Source organism: Macrobrachium nipponense, chromosome 40 (assembly GCF_015104395.2).
Source record: "Macrobrachium nipponense isolate FS-2020 chromosome 40, ASM1510439v2, whole genome shotgun sequence".
Classification (NCBI taxonomy): domain Eukaryota; kingdom Metazoa; phylum Arthropoda; class Malacostraca; order Decapoda; family Palaemonidae; genus Macrobrachium; species Macrobrachium nipponense.
Window position 1 is genome coordinate 22,405,715 of NC_061101.1, and position 10,903 is coordinate 22,416,617.

The following is a 10,903-nucleotide window of genomic DNA, read 5'->3' on the forward strand; positions in this document are numbered from 1 at the left end:
TTGTGTTAGTGGTGGTTTTCTACAGGGCTCCAATGTATGTGTGTACGTATGTGTGTATATATATAACTATACCATATATATATATATATATATATATATAAATATATATATATATAATATATACACATACATACCATATAGTATATATATATATGGATATATATATATATATATATATATATATATATACATATATATATATGTATGTAGTATGTATGTATGTATGCATGCATGTATGTATGTATATTGTGTATATATATATACACACATACATACACACATACATTGGAGCCCTGTAGATCGCAGTTCAGCAATCATGATTTTTTCTCTAAAACATCCCCAAATATATTGCGGGGACATTCATTATAACGAAGGGGCAGACTTTAGTAAGCAATATTTTTTTAACAGAGTAATACATTTTTAAGGACATTTCCCTTATTTGTTGGTATGCCGCAATTATATCAGGTGAATTTGTTTTGGTAACTTATGCAACATTACAATAAGTTAAGTTAGGCTTTTTATGGACAGTTGAACATATACTGCCCTGATTATAAAATTCAATATTCCGGTTTAAAAACAGACTATTTTCACTTGGCATCTTTTTAAAAGAGGCATGCTAAGATTTGGGAAAATATGCAGTGCTTTCAAGATAAATTACTAATCAATAAATTTGTTTTTTGTAAAATTATTAATCAATAAATTTGTTTTTGGCAAAATTATTAATCAATAAATTTGTTTTTTGTAGGTACAATATGCTAACTACTCACACACTATCTGTTCCTGTAACCATTTGACCTCTTTTGGATCAGGATTCTTCCCGCAGCCAAATAAGATTGACTTCAACAAACTTCTCAATATGAGTAAGTACATCAACAATACAGATTGTAGATTTTTTTAAAAACATCTAATACTCATTTTGCTGATAAAAGACATCCGCAATATATGGAACCTAATATAATTCAATAGGTTTTGACCGAATATGTTTTCATGAACTAAAATATGGATATATTTGTAATAATGGGGCATCTGATTTCTTTCAAGAAGCCAGGTGTTTTGGCTTATGTACTGATATATAGTTTATTTCAGAAAATATATAATGATACAGATCACTGTTTTTTTGTGAGGTAATTTCATCTTGAGTTCAGTTCTATTTCTTATACGTATCTAGACAAGAACTGGGTTACACCTCTAATTAGATCCCTATAATTTTTTCTTCAGATGCTGCAGACAACCCAACAATTATCGTTACCATGATTGCTACTCTTTGTGTTTACATAATGGTTCTTATCTGGGGAAGGTTTAAGGACAAGGAAGATCTTACGAAGTTAGGCGCTACACCTTTGCCAGATAATGATCCTAGAGATAAGGTAAGGCTTCACATGTTAAGTCTGTGATGTTTACACACACACACACACACACACACACACACACACACACACACACACACACACATATATATATATATATATATATATATATATATATATATATATATATATATATATATATATATATATATAACACATACATATACACACACACACACACACAGCCAGTCCCCAGTTATCAGCGGTCTTGGTTAATTGCAATCTTCTATTAGGGGGTATGTCTAGCTCCATAAAATCAGCGCTTTATGGCACCATAACAGGCCGAGGTTCGGTTATTGGCACCATAAGGTGCTGATAATAGAGTAATGGCACCGCACCATAACATACTACATAACAGGGGCGCCATTAACTAAAACTCGGTGCCTGAGCGCCATAAATCTCGTAGTTTTGGTTAATGGTGGTTTTTCACTTACCAACATTCTGCCGAGAACGGAACCCCTGCCGATAACTGAGGGCACTTACGCCATAACTTGATGTTGCATTAAGTTACAGAGGCGTTAACTTGGTGACTATTTTTACCATTAGTGGCATCAACAGTACTTGGAGCACCATAAATATTTGCAACATCAAGTTTTGACATTTAAATTGCTATTGCCATTTCTAAAAAAGCCCTATAAGATCGAATCTGCTGTAAGTCAGCAACACATTGCAGATATAGTGTGTATATATATATATATATATATATATATATATATATATATATATATATATATATATATATATATATTATATATATATACATATATATGTTGTTAATATATATTATATATATATATATATATATATATATATATATAGTATGTGTGTGTTTGTCTGTGTGTGTGTGTGTGCATATAACACAAAAGCTAGCTATTGATCAACTGATTGAGTAGTCATCAGTTGCTGTTTACAGTATTTAAATAGAATTGTTTTCCTAAAATAAGGAAAAAGTAAGCAGCATGACAAAAAACAGGTGTAGAAAATTCTTTATGGATTTCTATTAGACAAGTCTAATCTGGCGGGGCAAGCAACCAAACTCATCAAAATGAGTTATCAAAATGAGCTGTTATTAATTCAGATGCATTGCTATCAGTTGTGCATACTTTTGCCCGACATGTATTTATTTTTCTTCTAATTTATTTTCTTAAATTTTCTAAAACAATGAAAAATGTACTGAATGGCTAATGAAAGGATATAGGTAACTGTTCAGTCCAGTATATTCTAATAAGGTATATTTCAGTAGAGATTCCGGGACACGTATTGTACAAGGTGAAGCTTGTTGTAGTAAGACTCAAATTGTTGATATCCTGATCCTTCATCCAAGGTTTTAAATAATTTAAATTAATTCTCATAACAAGGAACCTCACAACTGCACATATTATTTATTGATAGAGATATACTGGATTAGGAAATTATATTATCATTACCTTTGATGATTTCATATGTAACATGTGGATTTACTAAAGTTGTCAGTCTCAAAGCAGTATTTTTCATCCTTAAAGAAAAGAAAATATGCTAACTGTCAGTTCCGAGATGAAGTCTCAATAATATGGTGCAATTATTGATGAACTATGTGGGATTTATATATCAACTCTTATCTTTACTCTTTCCAGTACTTATATGAGATCATGGTGTTTACTGGAGGTAATGAAGAAGCTGCCACCAAGAGCAAAGTTCAGTTCTCTCTCTCGGGAGATGAAGCAGAATCAGATGCAAGAACCTTTGATGACCCTTCACGTCAAATATTTAAAAGAAATGCCGTAGATATCTTTGTGATGGCAGTTCCAAAAACTTTGGGAAATTTACAGTACCTTAGGGTGTGGCATGACAACTCTGGCAAGGTAAAGCTGCATTCATTCTTAAGATTTCATTTAACTTTCATATTTTTTATGGCAGTTTTGCTGTGAGTTGCCTAATCAGTAAATGCAATGAGTTTTGATTAAGTTTGTGCGTGAATAGGAATTAGAATGATAACTGAATCAGATTTAAGAAATGCTAATACTGTATGCATGATAATAGGGATGAAATATTAAAAAAAGCATCAAGTATTGCAATAATATTTGGTTCATAGTTTTTTACTGAAACAATTATACATAATTGAAATGTATAATATATATATTTTCTAGGGTAAAATGGCATCTTGGTACTTGAGATACATGATAATCCGTGATGTGCAGACTGGTATGAAATATGATTTTATCTGCAACAGATGGTTTGCTGTTGAACATGATGATTCAAAGGTAAATATAAAACGAATGTTCTTTGGAGTATGGTACAAACCCTTTAAGAATTACAGAAACATAAATAAAAAGATAAAACTATCTTTGGGAATTATACATTTTGCTTCTCTCTACTATATGCCTTCTCTCCTGAAAGGGGGATGGCTCCATAAGGTCTTAGCCTTCCTGCTCTCAGTTATTCTTTTATGAAGAGGTCACTAGCAAAGTTTGATTGACTCCAATAACTTCATTCCAAGGATCAGAGAAAAGAGAATGATAAATTAATAGTCCAATTATGATACAAAGTGAGTGTAGGGGTTCACATGAAACCTTGAGAAACATGCACACATCTAAACTTATCATTCTTTGGGAAACTGCCTCGAAAAAACTCAGGTATGGAATAGTGCTTAGGTCCCAACTTCTTTTATGACTTTTGTAGATTAGTCTCTACTGCTTTCGCCTGTCATTTGGGAGACTGGGTTCGTTCCAGTTATGTATCAGAAGTTTATATATAGTATGTATGTATGTAGTTATTATATATATTATATATATATATATAATATATATATATATATATATATATTGAAAAATATGCTGAAGTTAGTATCTTTGTATCAGTTATTCAGTGGAGAATTAATTAATTACCAGCCAGCATAACCAGCAAAGAATTAATTTCCTTAATATCTGGTTTGTATCATGTCAGTTACCATCCATTACAATTTTTGGAGATACTTACGGAAGTTTGTTTCCAGAGAAATTCTTACATAATGTTGCGTGAACACATCCCACTTCCATAATTTGTAAGGCATTCTTTTTTGGCAACTAATGTCGACCAAAAATTATCCTGATCATAGAGCTCAGTGTCAGGCAGGTCTTGTCTCCTCCAATGTAACGTTCAGCAGAGACGAGGCATGGGTAACTGTGGAAAGAAGTAACGAATTTATTAAAACCTTTTTTTATCTAATACTTTCTTTAATTCTTCTTCTTCTTCTTCCCACCTTTAACCCATTTTTATATGGGGTTGACGTCATGAATGAGTCATCATCCATCAATTTCTGTCCTGTGCATCATTCTCGTCAATACCTTTCCATAACAAATCTTCCCCTACACAATCATGCCATCCCTTTCTTGGTCTTTCCTTCTTTCTACCCCGCACTTCCATTTCCATTGTATGTCTTCTTTGTTTTATTGAAGATGTTATTTATTGTTTATTTATTGTGTTTGTCAATACTGACCACTTAAAGACCCAGGTCAAATCTTTTTATGCATTTACTTTCAAACTAAAATCTGTTGTTGCCTTTATAGTCAGGTCATAATAAAGACCATAGCATCAATGCAGGTTTTTCTTTTTCATTACATATAAACTAACAATACTTTTAATTTGCACAAAGCTTACACTCGTTATATAGCATAAAAGTTATTAATAAAATCTTGCCCTACGTTCTTCAAGAATACATGTTTCAGACAGATGGAATAAGAGCTGAATACGATGGTCATCAAGTTGTGTGATAGAGACATTATATTTTCAGATTGATCGTCTCATAACTGTAGCTGGAGATGTCCAAAAGAAGGAATTCAAACATCTTTTTAATACCACCTCTCATAAGAATCTTTATGATGGACACCTTTGGTTCTCTGTGTTTGTTCGTCCAGCTCGATCCAGGTAACTTGCCTATCATTTCATAGGGTTTTGTCAAATTTTGGGTAATCTACGGGAACTGGAAATATGTTTTTCTTTAGCAGGTTATATTCAAGAGAAGTTTTGGTCATTATTATGATATCATAGCCTTTTCATTGGAGATTTTATGAATTACTTTTACTTTTCTCTGTAATGTGTATGTTTATATGAAGAAAACAATAGAAAAGCTGCTAAGATGCCGAGCTAGGTACTAAGGAGTAGAATGCTTGATATGAAAAGAGAGAGAGAGAGAGAGAGAGAGAGAGAGAGAGAGAGAGAGAGAGAGAGAGAGAGAGAGAGAGAGAGAATAATAAACATGAAATGAATAGAGTACATTCAAAACATATGATAGGTGAATTAGTGGTATAAATGAAAGCACAAGAGTAAGGCACTGACAAGTATCATCTGTAGAACTTGGTAGAATCAGTATTCATAGTCAAATGAAGAGGACTGTTCCACAGTTTTACAGTAAAGGTTATGAAAAACATCGTACAGCAGGCAGTAAATTATTATGGCAATATCTTTGCAGAATGCATTATATATTTACAAACACAACCGCATCTAATGAGAATGAAAGTTTTTTTAAGACTTGTTGTGTTGTATAGGCTAGAAGTGGCAGTAGTGAAAAAGCAAATGAAAATTAGTTACATGTGCAGAAGTGACAACGCTCAGATGAACTGAGTGATGAGAAGGGACAAGAGTAAAATGAATACTTCATTGGATTAGCAAAAGTCACTGAAGAGTCAAAGATAACCCAAGAGTCAAGGCTAAGGGTATGTAATGGAGAGGGGAGGTGATGGGTGACATGTTGCAAGAGAGATCATGATTGGCACGATGAAGAGAAAGTTCTAAGAGAAGACGGAGAAACTTCATTTAATAAGAGATGAGACACAAAGGAAAAAACTATGTGTCATCATAAGATATAAGCACCTTGAGGTGGCTCATCAAATGCAGCAAAAAGAAAATGAGGGAGAAGGCTGATAAGATAGAAATTAATTCTTCACATTAGAAGCTTGTATAATGAATGAATTAGTAAGCACAGCATTACTACAGAAAACAGGCAATATGTCTTAGACAAGTTCATATTTCAGGAAACTTCCAACACCATAAAAACAGAATGTTAAATTATATTTTTTCTGAATAACCTTCAGGCCATTTGGCAATGTTACCCTTTAACTAACTTAAATACCAGGAGTGATACACTGTAGTCTAAAAAGTATCTGGCCTCACCCATTTAATCACAGTTACCACAGCTTAATGAATGAAAAGAAAAAGCAGCTCAAAGCAGTTCAGATTTCATGAAGAAATACAAGTGAGATTGAGGTTCAGAATCACTAAATAGTAGTAGTTAATGGACTGAGTATTATAAAGGTTTATAGCCATTAGATGAATAAAAGGTACGAACATAGGAAAGTGATCAGAAATGATTAGAATAAGAATACTTCCAATTGAAGGATCTGGATTTTGTAAATACCTGTATGTAAGGTTATGTTACATTGTGGCTGTGATGAAGGTAGTGCTTGTAGCATCTATTAAATGCAGTACTTTTTTTTCAGATTTACTCGTGTTCAAAGGATAACTGCATGTATGGCTCTCTTGTATCTAAGTATGGTTACTAATGCCATGTTCTTTGGCGTTATCCCCGAGGAGCCAGGAGCTGGTGGTCTTACTCTTGGACCTTTCTCTGTCAGTCCAGCAGCAGTAAGTGACAGAATTCTATTTCTATTTATATGTATGTAAAGAGCTTGAGAATTCAGCAGATGACTACTGAATTCTCATGGTCCTTGTTTTATGTGAACATAGCCATAACTTACATTTTATGAGAATGAGACCACAGTGAAGAGTTAGTGCAGCTATACCAACTCCTTGTGTGTAGTATTTACATTTTTCAAACATCATTAATTATTGGCTGGAACTTTTTGCGAAGACAGTTACGTATTAGGAATTAAGGATTTTACTCTGTTTATTAGTAGATTAATGTTTTATTTTCATTCATGTCTCAGAAATGAAAGGAAAATTTTGAAATCCAAGTGAGGTAAAGCCAAATATTATACAAAACACAAATACTGATTTGCTAATATGACAGGTTAACAAGCAACGTAGCCAAATAAACTCTCTCTCTCTCTCTCTCTCTCTCTCTCTCTCTCTCTCTCTCTCTATCTCTCCTCTCAGCTCTCTCTCTCTCTCTCTCTCTCTCTCTCTCTCTCTCTCTCTCTCCTTCCATTTGTCTGTTTATTTATTCGTTCCAACGATGCTATGTGTTCATAGGATGGTTGCATGATAATTAGAAGCTTTAATTTGGAAACCGAGATAGCCTTTACCATAATGAGACAAATTGGATTTTAGTCTTTTGTATAGTTTCCTTTTTATGAGTAGTTTCACTTCAATCTTTCGAGTGTGAGCTGGAGAAAGTGTTGGAGCATGGCACTTGGTTTTCTTTGGTATTGCATTTGTATTCTTTGCAGTGTCATGGTACTGTAACTACCAGTAGATGAGTTTCGGGGATTCTACTGAACAACTCAGTGTGGTACAGTGACACCACAACTTAACAATTTGTGGGTTTGTCTTTCCAATAAGTAACAGAATCTGTCAAAGAATGACGATTTTTATACTGTATAGCATATATAAATTCCGGTTTCCAGCTAGCGCTAGAAGATTTATCCTATTGTTAAGACCGAAGGTTTATTAGCTATGAAAAATACAAATAGATTAAGAAATTTGTCATTTCAGAAAAAACCTATGCTAGCAGCAGCTCCTTCAATTTCAGAGATACAGTATGTCTGCAAAGTAGATTGCTTCTAAAATTATGAAAATTTCAAGTACTACACCATATAGCTTAGAAAAGACATACCTGATTGCTTTAGTTCTACCGACTTACACTTGCAAGATATGTAAAATACATAAAACTTATACGTTATAAACAACAGAACCCTAGACATTCCTATGTCAAAATTTTGTAGAAGGAAAATATCTGAGAGAGAGAGAGAGAGAGAGAGAGAGAGAGAGAGAGAGAGTGTGCACAATACACTTCAGAGTGTGTAGTGTCCCCTAACTGATGTATATGTGTGCATATACAAATGTACATATACAAATATGAAAAATATATGTGAAATGTACATATGCAAATATTAAAAATATATGTGAAACATTTTTTACTGTGTTAAATGTAATACAGTAAACTTCACTGCATTAAATAAATGTTAGTAAACAATATACTGTACATGAGAGAGAGAGAGAGAGAGAAGTAAATGTACATTGTTTTGTAATATAACACATAGTTTTGCATACAAATACCATACAGATTTTTTTTCTAATTTAATATTGCACAACAGTTCATTAAGTAAATGTTACTCAAAATACCAAGTTGTATTAGATTATGTAAAGTATATTTTGTGTGTTCTTAACTTAAAGATGACGGTGTAAAACATAGTAAGACCCCACTATATTTGTATTAACTTAGGACATTGTATTTGAGACACTGGGTTAATTTTATTTAAATTTGTCAAGATACGCATTTTTCTTTTTAATCTTTATATGCTTTTGTGATCTTAATATATTTTATTCGTCTTGATTAAATGTGTATAGCACATATTGCTATCATTGTATTAAAGTTAATTTAGTTTCCTTATTTTCTTTGCAGATTGGAGTGGGAATAATATCAAACCTCATCACCTTTCCACCTACTCTTATAATAATCCAGCTCTTTAGAAAAGCCTCACCAAAGTATAAACGAGTATCCAGAATTCAAAAAGCTATGGAAAGGCAAAGTAAAGTATTGCACTTTATCATATTGTAGAAATTGATTATCAATTGTATTTTTACTGCAGTAGTAGACTATAGTAGGCTACATTATAGTATGTGGAACTGTGTCAGAACGGTTGGATGAAATTGTGTAGAATTTCAGTAACAAAAGACCATTATTATTTTCCTATTTATAAGTTGTATATGTACAGTTGTTATGTTTATTGCTTTTTTTACTAATGGTAATTATTATTATGTATGTAGTTTAACCAGACAATTTATGCTTGTGGACATAGTTATTTTAGACTATTTGAGAGATTTTTGGCCTTTTCCAGAATACATCAGCTAGGATTACAGTACATATTTAAGTCATTTGGGGATCTAGGTCACCAAGCAGCTCTTCACAATACCATATGACCCAGGATGTAATGGACCATGTGAAAAGATCACTGTTGTTCTGAAGTCTGTGAAAAAGATATACCAGGAGAGAGAGAGAGAGAGAGAGAGAGAGAGAGAGAGAGAGAGAGAGAGAGAGAGAGAGAGAGAGAGAGAGAGAGAGAGAGAGAGAGAGAGAGAGAAGGATTAGGGCTGGTATCTTGGCACATCAAGAAGTACGACAGTCAAGCACTGCAATTTTGCTATTTCTGCTTTGTTTGAAAGGAAAGTGAAAGGGCTGATGCAGATTCTTAAGGTAACTGGGAAGAGAAACCATGGCATTTCTACCAAAACATGTTTGCACTGAGGAATTGCCTTGAAGAAACTTGTAGACTAGCCATTGATAAAATGTATGAAACCAGAAGCATCACTGTGAAAAGATCAGAGATTATCAGTCCATGTGGGAGAGACCTCTTTAGTAAAGTTGTTAGTGAAGCAAAGGTGCTGTTGTTACAGTGGAGAGGTCCATATGAAGTCAAGGAGGTGGTAAATCAAATGGACTATAAGACTGAAGTTGATGGAGAGCATCCTAACATCTTAGAATGAGGGGGAAGTGATGAAGCAGCAGCAACCACTGCTGAAGAAGAGAGATAGCAAAGTGCTCCCATCATCAAGGAGGAAGCTGATGAGTCCCAGTAGCTTAAAATTAAAGCTAGGTAGAACAGCGACCATAGATGTAAGAACAGTTGTACCAAGATGTCAACATTTAGCAAAGACTTAAGTGAGTAGAAGAGAAATAGGTTTCTCAGTTACTAACAGAATAATCAAGGTATTAACCAGCAGTCTAGTTTGTCTGCTACTAGGGAAATGATCCAAGAAGAAATTGAGAAAATTCTAAACAAAGGAATCATCAACAGGTCTTCTGTTCACCAGTAGTAATGATAATAAACAGCAATAGATCAAGTGTATTCTGCTTAGGTTACCATTGGCAAAATACCATAATCTACTGTTTAGATGAACCAATAACTTTTGTATTGAATAACTCATTATATAGTGACTTTAGATAAGGAAAATGTTAGTTGTCAAGAAGAATATAGACTATTTGGGAAGAATGCATTAAGGGATTCAAGGGCTTGCTTCAGGAAGGGACAATAACACTAGATATAATAGCAAGGTAGAATTCCATGGATACAAAGTCAGCTGTAATAGATAGTAGGCATGGATGAAGTGAAACTGATGACGATCTGAGATGCATCACTTACCAAAGCTCAAGGCCTAAGTGAGATCATTCTTAAGATTAACAGAGTACTACTACAGGAAGCTTGTCAACAACTACACAAACATTGTAGTTCCTCTGACCTACATAATGATGAAGGGAAAACTAAGCAAAACATTTGATGGATTGAAGCAAAATTTAGAAAATGAAATGATAAAGCTACTAACAGACTTTAGTGACTCGTTCATCATGAATACAGATGCAATGGATGAAAGGACCAGAGTTTGCTGAGAGCATATTTCCAGTA

General features: G+C 33.5%; 1 protein-coding gene across 1 annotated transcript in view; it reads left to right on the top strand.

Moving 5' to 3' along the window:
- The window catches only part of LOC135212193 (uncharacterized), a 236,110-nt gene that overhangs the window by 195,901 nt on the left and 29,306 nt on the right, over positions 1–10,903 (top strand). Inside the window, exons 52-58 of the mRNA XM_064245638.1 lie at positions 746–860; positions 1,219–1,367; positions 2,981–3,208; positions 3,494–3,607; positions 5,116–5,249; positions 6,821–6,965; positions 8,905–9,031. Of these exons, the coding sequence (XP_064101708.1) occupies positions 746–860; positions 1,219–1,367; positions 2,981–3,208; positions 3,494–3,607; positions 5,116–5,249; positions 6,821–6,965; positions 8,905–9,031 (1,012 nt within the window). The remainder of the gene's footprint in view (positions 1–745; positions 861–1,218; positions 1,368–2,980; positions 3,209–3,493; positions 3,608–5,115; positions 5,250–6,820; positions 6,966–8,904; positions 9,032–10,903) is intronic.